Source organism: Ochotona curzoniae, unplaced genomic scaffold (assembly GCF_017591425.1).
Source record: "Ochotona curzoniae isolate NIBS_2020 unplaced genomic scaffold, NIBS_Ocur_1.0 patch60, whole genome shotgun sequence".
NCBI lineage: Eukaryota > Metazoa > Chordata > Mammalia > Lagomorpha > Ochotonidae > Ochotona > Ochotona curzoniae.
Genome location: NW_024467040.1, coordinates 111518 through 137070, shown reverse-complemented (window position 1 = coordinate 137070; position 25553 = coordinate 111518). Strand labels below are relative to the sequence as shown.

Genomic DNA, 25553 nt, shown 5'->3' with positions numbered 1-25553 from the left:
TTTATAACAGAGTTCTATAACTTTAATGACAGCTAATAAAAGCTATAAGTGTTTCATGGGGGTATTTTAGATATTGGATACCCTATTTCAAATTATTTGAAATATTTTTGTACATTTATATTTTAGTCAGTTCTAGACTAGACATCACAAAGTATCTGACTCATTCCCAGAACAGAACAAAATTGTAAAGCTAGTAATAAAATGATACATTCTACAATTGGGATTAACAGGATTTAATGAATTATGAAACATATCCAATAAATACACCAGGACTCACCTCAAATCATGTATTTTATCTTTTCTAAAGTTACCTTTCCCATATAAAGTCACATATTAAGAAACTATTACCCAAAATAAAATATACTACAAAACAACATCAACTTGGAAATTGCAGTATGCTAATCACAACTTCAAGAAGGATATGGCAGTCAGAGCAATGTCCACAAAAGGGACAGCTACAGCAGGATTTGTTGATGTCCAGCTAGCAAGCACTAAGAAAAGTGATCATGTATTTGGCAGACTGAAGTATTGTAGCCACTCTGAAAGATTAAATAATTTGCCTGAAGTCTAGTTAGTAAGCACAATATTCATTTACTTCTGCATAAGGCATGGAAAATTTGGCCCGATCCAATCTAAATGGGCCACTAAACTATCCATTTCCCACTTAGATTCATGCACAGTGGATGATTTTTTGATGTCTTTCCAGGTGCCTTGACAACACGAAATCTGAATAGCAAACAGCATGCTTAGTATTCACTACCCTAAGTTAATAAATTGACACTTTATCAGGGATGGCTGCCTGAAGCATAGCTAGAATCACTCTCTCTAATCTTGATGATTTTTCAACAAAATGAAAAAAAACTTTAAATTTCAAACTTGAAAATAGGAGCTGTGGCAACCCAACCAAGAGTGGAACACTCAAGTGCACTTGCCAGCTGGCCTCTTCCTTCCTAACAAACTCATTACTCATTACTGCGTTCCCACAGAATGTTCAATAGCCTGATGGTCGCCAAAATATGCAGAGAATACAAATGTGTTTTACTTGCTTTATCAGATGTCACCAAACCAACAAAGCTAACTCTCAGGTGGGCTTCAATTATAATCTATCAGAAAAGACTGATACATGACATCAGAAATGACCTTGAATTAAGGTGACCATGTTTTGATATTGAGCTGAAAGACCATCAAGGTATAGAAACAGAACACACATGATTCTTACTTATACGTAGATACACAATATGATTTTCAGTGGGTTCCTGATATAGATATTTAAAAACTGAAAATCAAGCCTGGCGTGGTAGCAGAGTGGCTAAAATCCTTGCCTTGCATGCACCTGGATCACATATATGGGCGCCAGTTCATTTCCTGGATGCTCCCTGCTTATGGCCTGGGAGACAGTCGAGGACAGCTCGAACCCTTGGGACACTGCACCCACGTGGGAGATCCAGAAGAAGCTCCTGGGTGCTGGCTTCGGATTGGCTCAGCTCTGGTCATTGTGGCCACTTGGGGAGTGAGCCAGAGGATGGAAAATCTTTCTTTCTGTGTCACCTTCTCTCTGTAAATCTGACTTTCCAATAAAAATAAAGTTTTTTTAAAACCTCTGAAAATCTTCTTGCATACTCTTAAACATCCCACCTGAGTAATAGTGCTTGCAGGAGTGATGGAGTAGTTGTGGCAGAGCAGTGCTTCTGCTTAGAATAACTAGAAAAGCCAGAGCAGCAGTGACAGCAGCCATTTGAAGGATGCAGATAGCTGCTACAACACAAACTAGAGCGGCTAAGACCCCAGGGTGGGGAAAAATGGAGAGCTCACCATCACCACTTTCCCTCAGGCATTTCCTAAATCAGTGCACTGACAGGAGGCTCAAAACTAGGCTTCCCTGAAAAGGCAGGCAACTCACAGATGATCTTCTAAGCTTAGTGGCAATAACATGGGCTACATGCAGCAATGGATTAAAAATACTAAGAAAAAAAAAGTCTCCATACAGCAGAATGGAGCTTTTTCATTAACCTCTTAAAACAATGATCTGAGTTAGGCACCTGTCAGAGAGAGATTCCGAAGACAAAAATTCTCAGATGAAAACTCAGAGAGCCCAAGGTAAACCGACCTGATTGAGACCTACTTGACCATTTTCTGGTTGCCTTGTCTCCAACCTGCACCTCCTTGGAGAAAGAAGGCTGCTCTTTTCTAAAAGATAGCACCATCTAGGGCCCTCTGCAACTCTTTTTTATAGACAGAAGCCTGGCATGTTATCATATTCACTAGTCCTGCCCAAAGACAGGACTATGTGCCTAAAAATCATGAGAAAACAGACAACAGAAACAGCTCCCTCTCCAAATGCTGAAAAGCACTTTGAACACCTGCCAGTAAGTACGTTTGCAGAAAGTGTAGGAAAGATGCAGAAAAGAGGACAAGGAATTTTATCAGCAGTTAAAAGCTAATGAAGGAAAAGCCAACTGAAAATTTAAGAAGTGAAAAATGGAATTTCTGCATTAAAGTAACAAAGAGGACAGAACAAAAATGCAATTCTGTAAACCTTTCACTTCTCTAATAAAGGTACAAACTGCATAGTCAAGAGATAAAAGATATTCTTAGATAAAAATGTTAAGCAATAGATAGTAGATGACAGAGAAGTTTGTGTTTTAAATGTTCCAATGAAAAATAACTTGACTTTTTTATAGTAAAGCATCAGTGTGATATAAAAACATGAGTAAAATGATTAATAAATTTTACCTGATGCTTAAGAATAGAATTAGCAAAATTAAAAGTGTTTAATATCTGTTGTACTTAAGAATTGCCTTCAAATAGCAAAAGGCTAAGCAAAGAAAATAAAGAAATAGTTATAGGTGGTTAGGATTTAACTCCTCCAAATGAATTCAGGTTCCAGACAGACTAACTGCTTCCCAGGGTACCAAGAAAATTGCAAATACCAGTTACCTTTTATGCTCTACACTTGGTGGAAGGACAGAAAATTAGAAAAAGGATAAAGCTTTTAAATGATTTCTGAAAGGGGAGCAAGGATGGTTACGTAATTTACATATTGGCTAATTTCATGTTGAAAACCAGTGCAATAAACGTATAAAACACTTTGTAAGTATTTTGGAGAGAATGGTTTCATCAGTAGGAGTCAACCTAGCCAAATACACTTATGTAACTGATTGGGGACCAGGTAGGTAGAAATGCCCTGAGCAACTTACTGGTAAAAGCCTCCAATTACAAATTTTGAAAGATTCTGAAGTGGTAGTTGAATTAAATTACTACTGGGAGCATACTTGATTGTTTAAAAAACTGGTTATTCAGTAGATTGCTTCATGCATTGGAATATCAATCTTCCCATTAGGCAGTTTTACTGAAGAATTAATTGCTGCCACAGAGGACCTGCTTTGTCAAATCTACAGAATTAAACCCAGGGGAGCTTAACAAAATATCTAACACAAATTGGTTTAAGAAAATTGAATCATGGGTGAAGACCAACACAACAAAATTAAATGATAATAAATATAAAGATTAACATTGCATGAAAAATGTGACTAGCTGACACACACGTAATATGGGGATACCTGGTTGGAAAGCAGTGGCAATAAAAAGGCAATGTAAGCTTCACTCACTCATTAGCTTAACATGAACTAGCTAGGTGAAAGTATTGCTAAAAGTGCTAACATAACCTGAGACTGGTGCTGTGGCACAGTAAGTCATGACTTTTGACACTAGAATTCCATATTTGACTACTAATTCAAGTTCTAGCTGTTCTATTAATGTGCCTTGGAAAACGTAGGATGATGGCACAAATGCGTGGATCCCTGCCACCCTCATAGGAGACCAGAGCAGTGTTCCAGGCTTCTGGCTTCAGGCTATACTACTCCAGCCATTGCAGATACTTGAGGAATTCATGAAACAGTGGGTGAAAGACCCCCCTTTTTCTTTTTCTCTGTCTCACTCTCCTTCATCCTCCTCTTCCTCTCATACTTTGTATTTAAAATATATATATTTTAAAATTTTGGCTATGTTTTATGAAAGATTTTGATAAACCATGGAAAAATCCTATAATGTGATGAAACAGGATGGAGACAGAAATTAGGCTACCTCATAAAAAAATGGAGATACGTACGTGCTTAGCTACAGAAAAGACTCATACTACACAGAGCAACTCGTTTGAGTACTGGGAGGCAGTGCATGTGTAAGAGAAATCAAATAAATATGTTTTCATGCCCCTGAGTAGCTTGTCAGGACTAGATAAGATGACAGATTTATTTAACAAAAGAACATTTCCAAGGAGACGACATGATTATGTTAGCAAGCTATTCCTCTGTCTACAAGCATTGGCATCCCATATAGGGGCCAGTTCATGTGCTGGCTGCACCACTTCTGAGCTAGCTCTCTGCTTATGGTCTGCAATAGCATGGGAGGATAGCCCAAGGCCGTGGGGCGCTGCACCCACACAGCTGGTCAGAAAGAAGCTCCCTGTAACCAGCTCCCAGCTTCAGATCAGATTGGATCAGATCAGATCAGCTCTGGCAGTTGCTAGCGGATGGAAGATTTCTCCCTCTGTCTATCCCTCCTCCTCTCTAGAAATCCGTTTTCAGCATTGGAAAGGCAGATATACAGAGAGGAGAGACAGAGAGGAAGATCTTCCGTCGATGCAAGTGAGCGCAACGCCGATACTATGCTGGTCCGAAGCCAGGAGCCTCTTCCGGGTCTCCCAAGTGGGTGCAGGTTCCCAAAGCTTTGGGCCGTCCTCGACTGCTTTAGCTCGGGGCCGGGATTAGAACCGGCGCCCATATGGGATCCCGGGCGTGCTAGGCGAGGACCTTTAACCACTTGCGCCACCGCGCCGGGCCCTAGAAATCCGTTTTCAAATTTTAAAAAATCTTTTAAAAATTTCTAGTACCTGGTATTTCCCAATAACAATATGACCAGTTCACTAGGAAGATAATTGAGGTATAACAAAAAAGCAGATTCACCATCTTTTTAAAAAAAAAATCTACAGGATAATTTTGTATGTGTCAGAAGATCTGACAATTTTTGGATATTTTATAGGATATATGTTACAAGTTGTTTTAAACCACTGGAAAGTTTCCAAAGGCCTTGTTGCCTGTTTTCAATTCAGAACTCTTAAGAGGACTTTGAGGACTGTGTAATAACAATTTTGAGTTTGAATTATGCCTGTTCTTTCTTAACAGTGAAATTAGCCTTCATGTTATAAGCCAAAGAGGATGTGACCTGCTAGTTAGCATACAAAAGCTGGCCCTAAGCACTGGGCTAGGTTAAATCAAATTAAAATGAACTTCTTAAGCCAACTACCAATTAATACAGTTGACTTTTGAATTTATAGCTGTGACTTTGATGGTTAATCCTTGCAGAAGCTGTGATTCATTTAAAGTCATTCTCACCATATTTATTAAGTTAAGGAACTCAAGCCCCAGGTCTTGGGTGAAAAAGCTCTTCTTTAAGAATAGCTGCCACTGCTTTTCAGACCAGTTTTTTGCGTTAACATCATCTTCTTCCTTTTGAGGCATTTCAGTCTGATAAAACTCCTTTAGGCTCTGAAACTGTTCCTCCACCTAAACAAATAAAGAAAATGAGAGTTAAAAACACAAAACATTTTTATAGAAAAAACAATACTAAATATCAATAAAAGGTCCATATAAAAGTCACTGAAAAATACATTTTCAGAATTCTCTACATAACTATTGAACACTATCAACTTATTCAAAAGACATAAAAATCTATTTAGATTATTGACAGGATTACCACTGGGTAGTAAACTGAACTGGTAAGTTTATTATCCATAGGAATAATTTATTATTCTGATCATATTTATGTATTACATGCTATAATGTGGAACAATTTATGTTAAAGAACAATAGTTCCATTTAAAGCACAGTTTTATCATTCAAAAGCTACATATGAGGGTACTTCAAAAATTTTATGGAAAATGAGACTCAAAGATATATCTGTGTGTGTAGAAAAACATCTAAAAATTTATGAATGGGGTATTCAAAAAGTCTATGGAAATGTATATTATTGAGAAAACTGCATGGATTTCAAAATTGTTCAATTGTTCATAAATTGCATTACAATTTCAAGCTCAAGAAATGCAATTCATGAAGAAATATAAGTCGATGAAAGACTACTTGCAACGTGCACAACACAATTTATTCCTAATAAAAGATAAATCCAAGTGAGTATAAATACTAATTTTCTTCATAAATATTAAACTGCCCCCATGAGCTTATAATTCTATTTTCTCCCTTTATTTCCAATGCAAGTAGTACTAGATTATTTTAATCCTTGAGGAGAGTTAGTACAATATCAAGTAAGTCAATAAAACTATACATTAATGCATAAATAGGTGACGTAGATATGCTACAAATCATTTGACACAAATGGTTACACAGTTTGGACGTTTTAATGGCTGATGCGGCAAGACTCAGTTCCTAATGGCCAAAAGTACTCTAAACAGACAGACATTGTCAGCAATAATTATCAAACTTCAAAATTTTAATATCCTTCTTTCTAAAATGTATTAATATGAAGAGAACAGATGTCAAGTGTTCCACAGTTACAGTTCTAAGAAGTTCATATCATTCTTAATTTAGATAAGCTTCACGGAGAGTCTGCAAGCCACCTCCCGCAGCAGTTCTCTTCTCATTTCCACATTCCATCTATTCCAGCCTCTGCTGTGCTGATTTTTGGCTTCTCAGAGCCAGGATGAGCCTTCCTCGGTTTCCTTCTCCTGTTTATCCTTCTTGAACTGGCTAAAAACCATCTTCTCCACTGGAACCTCTTAAAATTTCCTAGCAAGAACTAATAATGAGATGACTATTTGTTCTAGTGACTAAAATGCTAGCAAAGATGCCTGGAGTGCCTCGGTTCAGTCTCTGGCTCCTGATTTTTAGCTACCTGCTATGCAGACCCTAGCAGAGGTGATTGCACTACAGTTTGGGCTGCTGTCACTCACGTGGGAGCTTTGCACTGAGTCTCCGGTTTCTAGCTTCTACTTAGCCCAGCTCTTGCTGTGGCAATGAACAGGAATGCATGCTCTCTCTCTCTCTAATAACTAATGAAGTTTTAAGGAATGAAAACAATTTATCACTGATTTCTCTAAGAAATAGTTCTATGAGAAAAACAGCATAAAAATACTATACCACAGTGAATACTATGCACATAGTGCATGGGCACACCATGCAACTACAGATGGAGACAGGAGGGAGGCTTCCCACAGGAAACGATGTGTACCCTGTGGCTTGAAGGCCTGTCCGTGGGAGAGGGAGTGGAGTAGGACTCCAGAGGAACAGGAGCAGCAGTGTAAAGACATTAAGGTGAAAATCTTGGCTGATTCAGGGCACCATAAATGACTCTACTGTGGCTGAAGTGTAGGTTGCACAAGCTGAGTAGTAGCAAAAAAAAAAAAAAAGTTAGGGGGATAATTGTGCAGGATTAAGGCTGGTCAGCAGACTTCACTGTGCTTTTCACTGTAATTAGCATGATTGTGACGCATAGTCATTAGTTGGAAGAGATTGATAGCTCCCATGAGGAGTCAGAAGCAGCATGACAATCATCAGGGCTTCAAAAGGGTCATGTTCCACAGTCTGGATGTCAGTGTGGTGGGCAGGCAGTTATCTGCAAGTCTTTCATCTTAAAAGGAAAATCCATACACTTTAATTCACCTTTCTTTTCCAACTCTTTGAAAAGCTTACTCAAATGCAAATGAGAATGATGCCACTATAAGAATTCATTTGAATCTGGATTACTGTATTCAGAGAATTAAACGTTAATATTTTATTCATTTCTGCTAAAAGTTCCTTGTCATCTGCTTCACTTACTACAAGTATAAAATGATCTGAATTTCAAGAGGTAACATGAAGATTTACATTAAGGTTAGCCCTTTGTTTGCCACACACACACCCACAACAGAATAGTGAAAGGGAGAATTATGAGGCACACAGGCAGAAGATGCTGTAGTAAATGGGGTCAGAAATGACAACCTGCACCAAGAAAGTAATGGCGTAGACACAGAGGAAGGGAAGTTCAGAAGTAGTTCAAGTTTGTTCAATAGACAAAAATAGGAAACCAGAAAGGGAGGGAACTGGTGATCAAAATTCAGCTTTGATGTTTATTTTTATTTATTTTTTTATTTTTTTAAAGGTTTATTTTTATTATTTTTTTATTGGAAAGGCGGACATACAGAGAGGAGAGAGAGAGAGGAAGATCTTCCATCCAATGATTCACTCCCCAAGTGAGCGCAACGGGCCGATACTATGCCGAGCCAAAGCCAGGAGCCTCTTCCGGGTCTCCCAAGTGGGTGCAGGGTCCCAAAGCCTTGGGCCGTCCTCGACTGCCTTCCCGGGCCACGGGCAGGGAGCTGGAAGGGAAGCAGGGCTGCCGGGATAGAACCGGCGCCCATATGGGATCCCGGGCGTGCAAGGCGAGGACCTTTAACCACTTGCGCCACCGTGCCGGGCCCAGCTTTGATGTTTATTAACTACTTGTTCTTATGTACCTACATTTTCAAAGCACCTGTTCTCTCATTTGTAAACTAAGAATACTAGTGCATGAAACAGATATGGAGATTAAATGAAGAATGTGACACTGTGAGCTAAGTCCCAACTTGGGATAGCCACACTTTACATTCACATGTTGGTCCAAGTCGTGGCTCCTCTGCTTCCAGCTCAGTTCTCTAGCAATGCACTTGGGAAGAAGTAAATGATGGCTCAAGTATTTGAGTTCCCGCATTTCTTGTGGAGTTCCACAGAGCATAAGAAAGCCTGGCCAACCAAGGCTGTTTCAAGCATTTGGGAAGTAACCAGAGGGTGGAATCAATCAATCAATCAATTTCTCTCTCTCTCTCTCTCTCTCTCTCTCTCTCTCTCTCTCTCTCCAGCTTTCAAATACATCAACAAAGGCTTTCTGGAGAAAAAATTGCAAAAAACCATTAGATTAAACCAAGAGTGAGAAGTGCTTGTTCTTGACACAGAATAATTGTTCTCTGAGGGGCCGATTTTAAGAGACATTAAAGCATTTTGAAGAACTTCCAAAAAGATGGTGCAGCCACTAACCCAATGGCAAATACAGAAGTAAAAGCATGTCCATTTGAGGAGTAGATGCTACTTGTGTTTTGTTGACTTCATGGAATCTACAGGAGAAACGACTAACTAAAAGCACTGGTTTGCAGCTCGGAGAGTTTGGACTGAGGAATCACGTTTGGGTTTCTGATTAAAATTACAGAAGTGGCATAATTTTTTATCAGGAAAATGTGTAAAATGTACAAAAGAGAGGACACAGATCAGATCTATTCTCTTTGTACTTCTTTGTAATCCAAAAAGAAGAAATCAGGACGCCTGCACTTTAAATACTCAAAAAGAGGCAAACCTATAGACACAGAAGGTAAATGAATGCTTGCCTGAGACTGAAAGTTTGAAGAAATACAGACTCAAAATGTGCACTAAAGATATTTGGGGTATGATGGGCATATGTTAAAATTGGTATTAGAACAGTAGCACAACATAGAATAAATATGCTAAAAATTGTTGCACTATACAGTAGGTAAGTTTTATGCTATGTAAACCACACCTCAATAAATTTGCCTAAAAAAAAATTGGAGTAGATAGTTGGACTAAGTAAAAACTGCAGAAATGGGGCCCAGTATGATAGCCTAGCAGCTAAATCCTTGCCTTGCAATGTGCCAAGATCCCCTGTGGGCATTGGTTGGTGTCCTGGATGCTCCACTTTCCATCCAGCTCTCAGCTTATGGCCTAGGAAAGCAGGATAGAATTTCCCAAAGCTTTGGGACCCTGTGCCCACATGAGAGACCTGAAAGAAGCTCCTGACTTTGGTTTAGCTCAGCTCTGACCATTACAACCATATGGAGAATGAACCAGTAGATGGAGTATCTTTCTCTCTCTCCTCCCTGTATATCTGCTTTCCAGTAAAAAATAAAGCTTTTTTTTTAAAATGCAGAGATTAACCAAGATAAAGACTGAACATTTATCATTGCATTTGTTAATACGCAGATGGCAAAGAAGCCACAAAAAAGGCAAGTCTGAAAAATTAGAGGATAATTGCTGGAGCTAAATTCCACAGGATGTAACAGCAGAAAAACAAGGTGGGACTAATTAATATGTGATTAATGTTGGGTAGGAGTAAGAACTTCACTTCATCAGTCAGGAGGGATGACTTTATCAATCAGTTTGGAGGCAGAAGGAAGTCAAGGCAGTGGTTACATTTTTTTTTCCCAGTTGCGTATGAAGTAAGGGACATTGGCTGAGATTTGGGGATGGAAACTGGGATGAGATGTTTGAGGATAACTAATAAATTGAGCCAATTAGGGAACATATGGGGAACCTAGCTGAAGCAGAGACCATACACAGTAGCAGCACCACTCAGCCCAAGTGTGACGTTCCACAGCAGTGTCTGGAAGCTTGGACAAAGCTGAGTAAACAGAGGGCTGGACTGACTGAATATCAGGAATTGGCAGAATTAGCAGGGGAAAGGCAGGGAGCTGAGAGGATGGAAATGAGAAGCAGCCATCCGGTGCAGGGAAAGAGAATGCTGGAGGGAAGGGACGATGCACAGCTTGGGAGCATCACCACAGTTAGGACAGAAGACTCTGCCAGGCAGGAAGACAGATTTACTGAAAGCATGTTAGCCAAAGGACATGAAGTTCCTCTGAGTGAACAGAGTTTGCCAAGTGGAGGCTGCAGTCCTCGAGGCCAGAGCGGGCCAGTGAAATGGATGCTTAAAGCAGCTCCAAGTGGGCACATACCTGCTAAGTATGTGTGGAAAGCAGGCACTCTGTAGCTTTTCTACATTTCATCTATGGGAGAATTTCAGTGGTTGTAATATCTCTGGAACTATGAAAATTGAAGGCAAGAACTTAAAGGAAGTCAGAAATGCCAAGTGGTCAAGTAAAGAATCACAAAGCAGGCAGTGGTTACCCGGGGTTTCCAGGCATGGGACCTGGGCTTCCTCCACAGTGGTAAGGATTCAGAGTACTCTGATCAGACAGAAGGCATGGTCACAGGCAGGATGGCAACTGTTTGCAGCAAGAGGTCGGTGGGGACTGAGAAATGGAGTTTGATTGCATTATCTAACTTTGGTTAACTTTAATGGTCTTTGCTGACTCTCACTAGGCTAGTACCTGTCTCTCTCACAGGAAAAGGGGTGCCTTTACACAGAGATCTGAGCCCAGGGCTAAATAATGCAGGTCCTGAGAGCTTTACTATTGGTGCCACCTTCAACAAACTGTGACCTTTGAGAGATGGAATCCTCTGGTAGAAATCTGTCCAATAAAACCTCAGAAGTGCTGACAAGTAACTTCGTAAAAGACATCAAACAAGACAGATGATAAACTAGACCTAATAACCTGTAAATTGCAGATCCATATACCTTGTATTTTACTTTTGAAGATTTATTTACTTTTATTGAAAATTCAGATTCACAGAGAGAAGAGACAGAGAGAAAGATCTTCCATCTGCTGATTCACTCCCCAGGTGGCCACAATGGGGTCCCAAGGCTTTGGGGAATCCTCTACTGCTGTCCCAGGTCACAAGTAGAGAGCTGGATGGGAAGTGGGGCAGCCAGGACATGAACTGGTGCCCCTGGTGCATGCAAGGTGAGGACTTTTAGTCACTAGGTGATCATGCTGGGCCCAGATCTCTATATCTTAAATGAACCACATTAGTGGCTTAGGTGTTCAACTCAATTCGTGGTTTACAAAGTCCCTTATCGGGCCCGGCACGGTGGTGCAGTGGTTAAGGTCCTCGCCTTGCACGCCCGAGATCCCATATGGGCGCTGTTCTATTCCCGGCAGCCCCGCTTCCCACCCAGCTCCCTGCCTGTGGCCCGGGAAAGCAGTCGAGGACTGCCCAAAGCTTTGGGACCCTGCACCCGTGTGGGAGACCCGGAAGAGGCTCCTGGCTTCGGACCGGCATAGCATCAGCTGTTGCGCTCACTTGGGGAGTGAATCATTGGACGGAAGATCTTCCTATCTGTCTCTCCTCTGTATATCCGCCTTTCCAATAAAAATAAAATAAATCTTAAAAAAAATAAAGAAAGTCCCTTATCAAATAATCATGTTCTGTGTTTAAGATGTTATAAATATTGGTAGTACATCAAAAGAAATATTCCCATACAAAGCCTTTATTGGTACATGTGTTTATCCACACATACATATTATTATTCATTCTAAGTCTTGAATGAATGTGCTGTAAATGAGTATATTACTAACTCCATATCTAAGCTTACAGTTTCCCCCAAAAGCAAAAAGATATGCAGAGGCCACCTTGTGGAATGTCAACACATACTACTGTACCTCCTTTGATGACTTAAGGAATGTCACATAAGCTTGCAGGAGTTGTGACCTGAAGACAATGCTTTGACTGAATATGTGTAATTCTTCCTTTAGCCAGTTAGCGTTAGAAGAAAGTGAAGCCATTCCATCAAGTTCAAATTCATTTTTGTCTGTCATCATTTTTAAAGCTGTTTCTAATTCATGTGATGTCTCCTATGGAAGCAAAGCACCAGAGGTCAGACTCTGAAAGGATATTCATGAACATTCACATTTCATTACCCTTCCACACCTCCATCTATTAGAACTATTCATTGAACTTGTACTAAGAATTTCCTTAATAAAACAAAGGCATAACTTTCAAAATTCTGAAAAGAGAGGAGTCATTTCAAAATGGAAACCACTAAAATTATTAATTTTTCCCTGCTCTATCAGTTACAATTCTTATTTAGATCATACCATTGTCTCTATTCCAATAGAAGAAAGTTTGAAAAGTTGCATGAAGGAATGTAATTGGCAGGAACATTTGAAATAATTTAAATAATTATAAGAATTGTCTTAGGAAGTTTAACAACAGCTCTAGCAAATTCCTAAAATAATTTTGTTTTACAAGACAAGGTAAACTTACAAAATTTGTTCATCCATTTTTAATTTACAAAAAATTCTGACATAATCATTATGTGGTCTTATTTTAAGTCTCTGCCTGAAATGGTTTCAAAACAGGTGTAAGGAAAAGGTTACCTATCAGGGATAGACAATCTGAAGCTCATTGAATCTGCACTGTTTAAGATTGCTCTCCTTAGTTTTCTTTGGAGTGTAGTATCTGTTAGTAAACTAACCACTGACCATCTGGAGGAGTAGGCGTTACAGACATCTCATAGATGCAGGCCAGCAGCACAGAACAACCTTTTTATTGACTGCATATACAATGGTAGTCCCACAAGATTATAATGGAGCTGAAACATTATTTTTGCCTACTGACATCACAGGCACCCGAATGTCCCATCATCTCAATCTGTAGCACAGCACTTTACCTGTGTGTTGCTCATGATGCTGCTGTAAGCAATTTTTTTGTGTTGTTTGCATATTTATATAGCACACCTAATACTTGATAACAACAAAATGATGACACTGCTGGCTTAATGGATTTGCTCCACCACATCTTGTATCATTGTTTCATTTAGAGTACACTTCTTATGCCTATAGAAAAGGTTGACTACGAAACAGTACACCCTGTTACACTGGGAGAAGCCACATACACCCTGGGTTGACTGTCTACTGACTGCATCAAGAGTATCCACTGATTCATCAGCCACACCCCCATAATCATATAAGTACATGTGGTGTTCACACGATGATCGGACCACCAAGGGATGCATCTAGCGGAGGTAAAAACCACATTGATAAGCAGCAAGCGAGGAGATAATTGCCACGGAAAGGGCTGTGCAAAATTCCATGGGATACAAAGCTAGTAATCAAGCACATACTAAAGAAAAGAAGAGAGCATCTCTCTCTCTCAGTTAAAGATTGGGGGGGGGGGATTACTGCTCTGTGTTTAATATGCTTCCCAGGTGTGTCATGGAGTGAAGCTGCAATTTCAATTTACAAGCCCTGCTGCATGATAGCACTCTGGCAAGGATAGGAGCAGGAGTGGGGGATTTTCCTCCATGCAATCCAATCTCCTCTCCACTTCTAACATTTTAAAAATAAAAAAAGAGAAAGGAAATGGAGTTCAGATATAAGCCTTTAAGAATTTTAAAAGAATGAATTTTTAAAATCTCGTCCTAAATTATGGGCCCTGGATGTCAGTTTTCAGTGGGCATTCTTTGCACAAGAGGTTCTTGCTCTGAGGAACTAGAGGAACAGGACTTTCCTGCCCACCTGGGCAAGAGGGAAAGCCATTTAAAACCTTCTGGAACCCAGCTAGGCCTGGCAGGGGTTGCAGTGCAGGTGTGGAGTTGCTGGCACGAATCTTTACACCTGGGACCTGTGCAAGGGTAGGAAGGAGCTAGAGATTGTGCTCAGTGTGAGGAGGCACACAGGGTGTGCAAGCAAGGCTATATTTTTATTTGCCTTCTAGAATCATGTGATAATAAATTTTGCTTCCGGAGATTTTCTGTTGCAACTTACCCTTGCCAAAAATCACAGTCTTCAAGAAGCATTTGTCTTGGTTCTGGCACCCTAAAAGGGCCTTGCTAACATCCAGGCAAGGAATAGACACCAAAGAGCATTTAATAGATTGAATTGCAATGAGGCTAAATGCCTCAAAGTGTACATATAAATAATTTAGACACACATAATCATGAGTTTGTAACTCATTATTTGTTATGTTCTCATTTGAAAATGTAACCCACAGAGAACTAGGATTAAGGTTTACAGCTATGAAATGTTAAAAATAATTATACTAACAAAATCATAATTATGATAATAATTTCATTTTATTTACCTTAATTTGGCTATTTAGTTCCAGATATTTAGTCAAAATCTTCTCCGATTCAGGAAGGCTAGAGCCAATATCCATTGCATTGGAAAGCACTGGACTAATTTTCTGAATTGACATTTCCACCTTTAAGAAGAAAGAATATGTTACAGTTTTAGTTTATAAGTTTCCATATGTGTATGCATAATGTATATAGAAGGACCATATGTTCCATTATTATTATAGCATTAATTATAACTTCAACTACTTTTAAATATTTTAGAATTTCATATTTTAAAAATGCCCCCTTTTCTTGTGACGTGCTTCACATTTCCTAGTAACAGTCTAGGTTCAATAAAACAGGATACCTGCTAGCACAGGCATCCAATATGGGTACTGGTTAAAATCCCAGCTGCTCCATTTCCACTCTGGTTCCCTGTTAATGGCCTGAGAAAAGAGAGGATGGTGGCCCAAGTCCCTGGGCCTCTGCACCCACATGGGAGACCCAGAAGAAGTCACTGGCCCCCAGCTTCAGCCTGGCCTAGTTCTGGTCATTGTGGCTATGTGGGGGTGGGAGGAGGAGTGAATCAGTGAACAGACAATCTCTCTCTCTCTTCCCTCTTCCTCCTCCCTCCATCTAATTTTGACTTTTGATTAAAATCAATAACTTTTCAAAAAAAAAAAATGGAAACAGTGCAACAGTATAGCACAAACATATGTACAGAAAATACTAACGTATCATTTTTGGGTGTCTGTATTCTATGTAGCCACGGTTCTCATGTGGCATGGCACTTATTAACTAAAATGCCACACAGTTGGGATCACATTTAAGACCTTCAAAATCAAGGATCCTTTCCAATACACACTCGATGCAGTCAACACAAATGGAGAATGGCCTTCTTGAACATGGTATGTGCACAGGCTAGAGTGGGAAGACAGCACTGGCTACCCATTTTTGACAACCAGGAGCAGGGATGGTGGATGAGCTATGGCATATTTCAGCTCTATTTAGCTTGATTATTGGATCTAAGGTGAAATATCAGAGAAGCCTTAGAGAACACATCATCCCACGTAGAAGCACCAAAGCAGATGTTTTCATGTCATTTTATGGAACTACCTTCCTTAGGCAGTCCTCCACCGATGCTGTTAACTGCTGTTTCTTAAGAGCAAGTTCCTTGTGTGCAGAATATTGTTCAGTCAGATGATCCACTCGTCTCTGAATGCATCCCACCATCTCACGGACACCGGCTACCTGAAAGCTGGAGGGAACAAGCCAGCTATTAGTTTGTTTTACCCCAGTGCAAAAGCTCTGGACACGCAGAACATCTGAAAATGGGTCTGTGATTTCATATTACTATGAGTTGGGGAAAGTTATCAGCTTCAGGATAATGGAAGTTAAACAGCCATGTTCCTTGGAGAGCAAAAGCAAATGATGCTTGTTCTAAGTCAGGCAATCCAGAGGGAAAAGATCAGTTATGGATTGCTGCAACCAGGTCTGATCTTCTTTACTAAAGGTTTACTTTTCATATTTCTCCAAGATATTTCAAGAACCTTGTGGCAAAAGGTGCATCGTGTTTGCCAAGTGTTCCTGAGGCAGTTCTTTAAATGTGTCATTTATCTAAAGACGCTCTTCAACTGGAAATGCGGATCAGCCAATTAACAAACATTTAATAATCAACGTGGTAAAATATTTATATAATGCTAAATTCCTTGTTCATGGTAATCACAAATGCTTAAGGCTATATTCATTAGATGAAAAGCATTACTACCAACAATTAGGAATTAAATAAACCTGTTCCTGCCCCCCAAAAAGGCGGGGGGTGGGAGGGAAGGAAACCAAGCCTGACATAATCATTTCTGATTGTGCTGGCCTCATGAGAAAAAGAAAAGTGGCATGAAAAACTCACCAAATGAAAAACCTTTAAAACAGCGAGTGAACACTGCACTGGACCCCTGCTTCCCTAGGCAAAAGGGATCTTGGCAAGTTTCCCAACCTGTACCAGGTTAGGCACACTGGAATGCAAAACCACAAGAGGATATTGTTGATGCAATTAGCACTTTTAAACTGTTCTGCTTGCCCTAAGGTCAGAACCTAGCTTCTTATTTAGGTATTTGAAGTGTTTAATTCCCCATCAATCATTTGCTTCAAACACTAATAGAGATTAACAATGATAATGCTTATATTTAATTAACCAGATAGATTTTTTTTTTAAGTTTTTGGGATGCTGTATAGATTTCAGTAATTTTTTCTGTCAAATAATTAATTTATGACTTTGTAAAAATGAATTAGTTATGAAATGAGGGCAAGACACTGAATGACTGAGAAACAGCCAAAGCTCCATGGAATGACAATGAGAGTCTTGAAGAGGAGCAGCCCTAGTGGATGTGTCCTGTGGGTGCCATAGGAGTCCCAGACAAATTTAATTTTGAGAAAATACATAATCTGTAAGAGAAAACTTACCCTTGGCACATAGTAATCCAAAGATATAGAACTTGACACACTTAGTTTTGCATGTTAATATTCAAAAACCTTGAAAAATATAATTACAACATTGAGAGATTTTAGGAATAATTCTTAAAGATATTTAACTCCATAAATTCTGTAAGAGCTATGCCTTGCTGATACTAACCATATTTTGACTGGGTTTTAGACTTTGAGATATCATATGCTAAACAAAGTACAGGAAACCCCAGAGACCCTGTGCTCTACAGGTTCCAAGGTTTCTGAAGACTTGGAAGGAGGGAGATCAAGACACTACATGGTAGTGTGGAATGAAGGACCAGAGAACAAAGTTTGTGAAAGGAAATGAGTAAACATTAGGAAAGAAATATAGCTTCAAATGGCAGACATCACTATTAAAGCAAAAAGAATAAGGAAATGCTTGATACAATTCAGAGAGGGCAAAGGAAATTTGATACAAAAATAGTCATCAATCAAGAGGAAAAATGTTTGCTTTTTGTGGTTCCATCTGGAAGTCCCTCAGCATGTATTGCCTCAGAGGTCCGAGTTACTAACCAAGCCTAGAAGAGGGGTGTCTTTGGCACCAAGACGATGTTACTAAGAGAGGAGCACACAGTTTAAATAGGTTGCATTGGGTCCAGCCAAGCTTCTTAGTTCCTGTTCACATCACTTGTTACTGTTTGGCCACCTACAAAGATTATGGCTGCCAGACAGCTCTAGTTGTAAGTGCTACCCATGATGATTCAGATGCCAGAATTCATGATCTCTGACTGTGACCCAACCTTGTTCTGACATTTCCAGACCCTGCAAAGATACCAGTTGATTCCCTATGTTTGTCTTACTTATGGTGCCGTATCCCAGCTGTCACATTGAGTCCAGCCTCCTCTTAGAATAAGCATCTTACTTGTTAAGTGCATGGCAGGCGTTATGTCATTCAATCGTTAAAATACTTTTACGATGTATCAAAAAGGTATCAATGACTCCAATTTTCAGTCAATGAAAATGAAGCTTCACAAGTGAGCTAAGCTGCCCTGGGCACACACAAGGTGAGTAACAAAGATCTCCTTTAAAATCAGGTCTCTTTGATGTGCAAATATTTATGCATATCAGAGCTAATACTTTTTATTGAAGTACGAATTAGTTTAAATCCTGAAATTTAGGAAAATATAGGCTGTATTGGCTGAGTTTTTACTGTAAAATTCTGTAACTAAACCTAGTAAAAATAATTACTGAACTCTTAATATGTTCAGTTACCATTGTTATTGTTGGAAGGAATAAATCTTGCTGTCACAATAGCCTGAGTTGTGTCCCCATTTTGCAGATGAGCAGAATGAGGAAAACAGATGCTCACTGACTTGCCCATCTGTGAAATGGCTGAGCCAATATTTGAATCTGTTTATCTGATCTCTAAGTTCACACTCTTTATTACCTTATGGTCCTTTTCTTTTGGGTCTGTTATGCATGGCATGGGGCTAAAGGAATATCTTGCTCTAATAAAGTGAGTTTTATTGTCTATCACAGAAACAGGGATGGCCTGACTGACATGCTTTCCTGAATGTGCAGGGAATGCTATGCCTGTCTGTAATTTGCAAAGTAGCCACTAGATGGGCATGATGTCTTGTTCAGAGTACACGTACTGAAGTTTCTTTCAGACCAGAAAAGCAAAAAAGGGAAAACAAAACCAAAGCAAGTGTTCCTTCTGTAAAGATATCCTTCCTCTTCCTCTCTCTCTTTCTCTCTCTCTCTCTCTCTCTCTCTCTCTCACACACACACACACACACACACACACACACACACCTACCTTTCAATGATCTAGGGGGAACTATATTTTATTTTGTGGTGATTTCTGTTTTATAATATATACCTATTGCATTGCAAATTCTTCAAAGAAAAATGATGGATAGTGTCATTTCATTCTTACATAATGTCCCTTGCATCTCAGAGCACATAATAGAAGACCAGTGCGGTTTCAAAGCCAATAAAAATATACTCTACTTAATATTAAAAGGTAAGGAAGATACAATTTCAGCATTGAGAAAAACATACATGTAGTTACCCTACTAAAAATGTCACTAATGAGGCCTGTATTGTGACACACTCAACTAATCTACCACCTGCAACAGCAGCATTCTTCTTGGGAGATTGGTTTGAATCCTGGCTATTCTACTTCCCACCCAGTTCCCTACTAACATGGCTGGGAGGGCAACAGAGCCAGGTGTAAGTGGTTGGGGCCTTGCCACTCAATGTGGGAAACCCAGATGGCACTCCAGGATCCTGGTATTGGCCTGACCCAGACACTGGCCATTTCAAAAATGAGCCAGCAGGTGAAAGATTTCCATCATCCTACCTTTGAAATAAGTGCATTTTGAAATGTCAATATTAACAATTTCTAATCGTTTTTTTATTGATGATTTTGTATTTTGGCCACTCACACAGTTTAAGCTATTCAAAGGTTTCCTCCTTTCTTCTTTGGTAGCCTTTGGCATAAGTGGCTACATTCAGTCAGGCTTATCATGGGTAGTTTAGTTCAAGTGATGCACTCTTCCTCTATTTAAACTTTTAGAGGGACAGCCTGAAAATTGCCTGGTTCTGCTCTGCAGCATTGTCTGACCAGTGTGCATTCAACTGTCATTGTTAGATCTTTAATTTGTACTAGCAGTTCTCCATCATATTGCTTACCCAGCAGTTCCCATCTCAATCTCTGCGTCTCCTCAACTAGGTCCTCTAACTGGATAGAAATTATTCCCAAACAGAATATTGCTTGCACTCTCCTAGCCCTAGACCTGCATCTATTCTATTCTCCCTTTTCTATTCCTCCTCCTAAAGCACTAATTGGTAGGTCACAATCAGCCAGTCAAATCTTGTTGCCTTATTTTCAGGCAAAACATGAAATGACAATGCTAAACTTATCTTTTGACTATTCCAAAACACTTTAAAAACAAGGATTGTGGGCATTTCTTTAGTGCCTACACATAAGTGGTTTGATCAAAAAAAAAAAAAGGTACAACTCAATTCTTTGCTGAAAATCCTTACATAAACAAAATAAATTAATAGAATCCTATTGACCATCTAGGAACACATGATACTGTGAATACTTCACCGTCACATTAAATTGATGAGGTGCCTAACAGAGACTTGGTTGAATCAAAATCATCTTGCTCTAGTCCTAAAGCAGCACTGCTTGTGTGTGGCCAGCTGGGTGGCAGAAGCGCTCTCGTGGATGGAGTTCTGGCTCTAACCATCTGTGTGTTTACTTACAGAGAAATCCTGATGGACCTTTGGGCTTTCTCTGTAAGAAAGGTTTAGATGGCACTGTCTGTCATGTGAACACAAGGTCATCAGATTTTAGCCTGACGTTGTCATTGACTTTTTTGAGCCTCACAGATAGTAGAGACAGAACGTGAAAGTGGTTTCAGACTTTTGTTAGAAACCACGCATTGAGACGATTTTAACTATTGATCTACTGGGCAGCAAAAGGGGGAAAGAAAAATAATTGTTTTCTCAAAAGGTAGAGACATTTTCACTTTTGGCTCAAGAAAAGGCTGCCACAGTTACTGTGGGGAAGCAGAGCTTGATCTGTGCATCTGTCACGAGCTGGGGCAGGGGAGGGGAGCAAATCCCAGTGTTAACATGTTCTAATGATTCCTTCCAGAGAGTGGCAAGTTGCTTTAAAAACCTCTCATAAATTACTATTGGCAGCCCATCTGGATTAGGAGCTGAACCAGATGGTAAGCATTTGACAGTTTACTCTGTCTCATCAGAAGGGATCAGCTGACCAGAATTTTCTTTTTGTCTGTGGACAAATTACACTTCAAACTTGAGGGGGAATCTTCCTTTAGATTGCTGCTCCTTTTAACAGGAACCTGAACAATGTATCTGCTCATGTCTGCAGCTGATTTTATTTTGGAAGAAACAACCACTCCTCTCTAATATTCATCTCTACTTTGAACAAAATGCCATTTGTAGAACTGAAATGCATGTTTTTGCCATTGTATTTTCTGATTTATGGTATCTACTTTGAGAATCTCTCACAACCAACCTCCTCCACCTCTCCTCCTCTCATTTTCTACCTTATCTCTCTTACACACACACACACACACACACACACAATTTCCAAAAGTTTGCTGAAATAGAAGTAAATGATATCTTTATTTTGGCGCTCAATGATAAAGGCTTGCTGATTTAATGAGATGGGAATGTACTACTTTGAGAATCACAGAGCACTAACTACTGGGATGATTCAGGCAGAGACTTCAGATATAATACTCTTCTCACAGTGTACATTTTCCAAGTACTTCATGAAGCAACCTTTTTAAAAAAAGATTTATTTTTTAATTGGAAGGCAGATTTTTACACAAAAAGGAGGAAATATATATACAGAGAGAAGAAGCTCTTCCATCTGCTATTTCACTCCCCCAAATGGTCACAATGGCCAAAACTAAGTTAATTTGAAGCTGGGCAGAAGGAATTTTTTCCTGGTGTTCCACATGGTTACAAGAACCCAAGGCCTTGGGCCATCTTCTGCTGCTTTCCAAGGCCATAGCAGAGAGCTGGATTGGAAGTAGAACCACCAGAACACAAATTGGCACTCATTTGGGATGCCAGTATTTTGCAGGCAGAGTAATAGCCTGCTACATGACCATATCCACTCCTATGAAGCCATCTTATAAAAGGGAGCCAGAGGGCCTGGTGTGATAGCCTATTGGCTAAGGTCCTCGCCTTGCATGCACTGACATCCCATATAGGTGCAAGCTTGTGTCCTGGTGGTCCCACTTCCCATCCAGCTCCCTGCTTGTGGCCTGCGAAACCAGTGGAGGACAGCCCAAAGCCTTGGGACCCTGCACCCACATGGGAGGCCTAGAAGAGGCTCCTGGCTTCAAATCAGCTCAGCTCTGGCCATTGCAGCCACTTGGAGAGTGAATCAGTGGACAGAAGATCTTTGTCTGTCTTTTCTCTTCTCTGTATATCTGCCTTTCCAATAAAAATAAATAAACGACAAGTAAAGGAGCCAGTGTTGTGTGTATTAAGCCACTACCTGTAATGTCAGCATCCCATATGGGCACTGGTTGGGGAACCAGCTGCTCCACTTCTGATCCAGCTCCCTGCTAATATACCTGAGAAAGGAGCAGAGAATGGTCCAGCTTTATTCACACGGAGACTCCGATGAATCTCTTGGCTCCTGGCTTCTGTGTGGCCGATGTCTGAATATTGTGGCCATTTGGGCAGTAAACCAGCAATGAAAGATCTGTCTCTCTCTCGCTTTCTCATTCATGCTTTCTTCTCTGAGCCCCCAACACAACTGCCTTTCAAACCAAATAAATAAATATTTTAAAACAACAAATAATCACTATAAGTAGGGACACTGCTCAAACTTCCAATGTAATTGATTCCAGAACAGAAAAACAGTGTAAACTATTGCCTAACCAGGTAGAACTTACAGCCCTATTGGGCCATATTGGGTCAGGTAGTATTACAATAAAACTGTCTAGCTTACTGAGAAGCCTTATCTCAGACAAATTTGAACTTTCAAGATTCCATTTTTTCACCTAGTAGAAAATAAAATCAGAAGAGAGCCAGTTGGGACTTTCAGAGGTTGAAGGGTAAATTGAAGCCAAACTAAAGAAACTTAGTAGCCACAAACGTCCTTGTTTAATTTTAAGTCCAAGGGTAAAAGAATCATGTGCACTTCTCAAGGCCTCAACTTTTTGGCTCTGACCAGATGATCTTGGATTATTTCTGATCTTGGCTTTTGCCTGGTTTCCCAGCAACCATCACATGCCTAGATTAACCATTTCTGTCTGGATTCAGACAGTCTTAAGGAGAGAAAACTGCGCAGTTAGCACATCAACATCTAAAACAGAGCAGAGCAACAGCTCAGATACATGATAAATTTGCCATTTCATATGCATTTCATTGAAATCAATGTCTGTTTTTCAGGAGATTCTTGAGATGGAAAATGAAAATCTAGGATTGAGTAACTTATGCTAGTCTTCTTTTGGTGTTATTTGTCAGGGTATGACCTCTGCCTTCATTTCTTCCTATCCATCACCTGTTCATGGGCTCATCCATTATCCCTTTGTGATGTTGCATTTGCTCGTTTCTTCCACACTTTTCTATGTTTTGCTTCTGTCTCTCAAGATCCTTATTCCTCCTACTACCCACATTCTAAGCTCACACTCTTATATTCACTGAATTTATTAAAATAAAATAAAAATTTAAAAGTGACCCACCCATCGCATTGCTAAGACAACATTCAATTTGGGATTTTGATTCAGTCTAGCTAATTGAATCTGATCCTGCAAGTGTGTCTGCAAGTTATTTAACCTCTCTGAGTCTTGAAAGGAGGCCATTATACTGTGCCTTAAATGCAGATGTCAAAAACCATCAGGCCCAGTTTCCCAATCATCCTCCCTTAAAATGCCCATGCCTGACTGTGTGAGAGCAAATCACTTGCACACTAAAACTAACTGACTTGACAGGGAGGCACAGATCCTCATCAGCAGGTTCAGGAGGTTATTTGCTTCTGCAAAAGGGAACACCTTTATGGGCGGTATTATCTTGAGAGGTTTCTTTTCAGTAAATTTCAGGTCTGGGTCAAAATATAACTGTCCTCTGCATGCAGCCCACAAACTAACTAAAGCTCACTCAGTCATCAACAAAATTCCCTAAATTATGTAATACTGATGACCAGTCAAATCAAGGATATGAACACTGCCCAACAACAAGGAGCCTGCAGGGATGGTGGTGTTCACCAAGTCCCCTTGTCTTGAGGCTCCTATATTTCTTTGCTTCTGCGGCAACATAGAACATGGTAATTGGCAGACCCAGAACAGCCATAGTCCTGCTGCACAACTGTTTTCCTTCCCAGCCATTTTGGTCAGTAGGCCCACATAAGTAATTATGGAGCACGGTTGGATGTGGAAGTAGGTGTATGTGGGTATATGTGGATGTGGATAGATGTGGACGATGGATGCTTACATATGTCTGGGGGGGTGTGGCTGATTGCTTCCACAGACACAAAGGCAACACCACTAGTGGCGTGACTACCCTCACAGGCTAGTGATTATTTTTTATGCCACTATTATTTCTCATTGCCACTAATGCTACAAAAGATTCTAAGTTATTTTCTCGCCTGTTGGAATCTCAATCTGCTAGTCCAAGAACCAAGTTCTGGGCTCACACCTGGACATAAATTGAACATCCACCTCTCACTCCAGCTTCAACCCATCAGAACATTCACACCAATAACTAGAGGAGCCCATGAATTAGGGAACACCTTCGTGGCACCTTGCTCTGTGCATTGTAACAAATACTTCCTTTTTTCTACCACCCCAATGTCAGTGATTGGTTTTGAGCATGTCAGGCAACAGGTTCTAGTTTCGTAGATTCTGTAGCAAACCCTTGAACCAATTTTGGGGATTGCTCTACATCAGTCTTGGTAACTTTAACTGTTAAAGGAAAACATTCTATCATGTTCCCTGTGGCCTTGTTGTGAGGATTAACGAGATAAAGTTTCCAAAGTTCTTAACAGGGTACCCAGCATGCACATGGCAGTTCTGAATAGAAGTGAGTACTTGTTACTAATAACATCATCCTTTACTTGGGATTTTGTTTGATGAGGTTATGATTGAAAGGGAATTTTAGCACTTCTTTTCTAACAGAAAGGAAAAAGGGACAGGAAAAACCTAAGGCTTATGACCTAAAAGGAAAACATCCCCCTGAAGCTGCTAGGACAGAATAGGCTCTGCTTTCTACTTTGTCCGTTCTCTCTTCCCTGGGCAGAAACAGGGGAGAGAAAGCTTTAACCTCCCCAAGTCCTCTTGCTCAGAATCAGGCCTCACATTTAAATGAGCAATACTGTATTCTGAATCATTGCTGACCAAAATTCAACACTTTTTTTCCAAGATACATCTAAATGTGGCAAAACATCGTTAAGTGTGGAAAACTGGGGGAAGGGGATAAGATGGGCAAGGCAGCAGGAATCATGCGACTTATTTTTTACGACTGTGGAAATTGCAAAAACCTGGTACATTTGGGAAGAAACAGACTTGACTTACCTGCAAGAGTCCACTTGGCTGATTAAGGCTTGTCCCTTTTGCAAAGCATCAGCCGTGCAGGCTTTAATTTCTTGGTGTAATTCCTCATGCTTTGCTGCCAAGATAGGCAGACTTAAACCCTCTGCTTTAAGGAGCTTAAGGTAAGCTTCAACTCTTCCAAGTACATCAAATGCCTGGCAAAGAAAACATACTTTCATTTTCTGCTTTTCTGGTTTAAAATCTACATTCATGTGTGTGTGAAACACTAACCATTAAACCAGGTCATTCAATTTATGGGTTTGATCCTAACAAAATACAACCATCTTAGTCTTGGAAAACAGCTGGAGA

The 25553-nt window shown here is 40.0% G+C and overlaps 1 protein-coding gene across 1 annotated transcript in view; it reads right to left on the bottom strand.

The window, feature by feature from the left end:
• LOC121168130 (coiled-coil domain-containing protein 141-like) overlaps positions 1-25553 on the bottom strand; it is a 176524-nt gene that overhangs the window by 40376 nt on the left and 110595 nt on the right. The window contains exons 11-15 of the mRNA XM_040997929.1: positions 25227-25399; positions 15826-15967; positions 14736-14855; positions 12314-12505; positions 5391-5561 (exon numbers count right to left, since the gene is read on the bottom strand). Of these exons, the coding sequence (XP_040853863.1) occupies positions 5391-5561; positions 12314-12505; positions 14736-14855; positions 15826-15967; positions 25227-25399 (798 nt within the window). The remainder of the gene's footprint in view (positions 1-5390; positions 5562-12313; positions 12506-14735; positions 14856-15825; positions 15968-25226; positions 25400-25553) is intronic.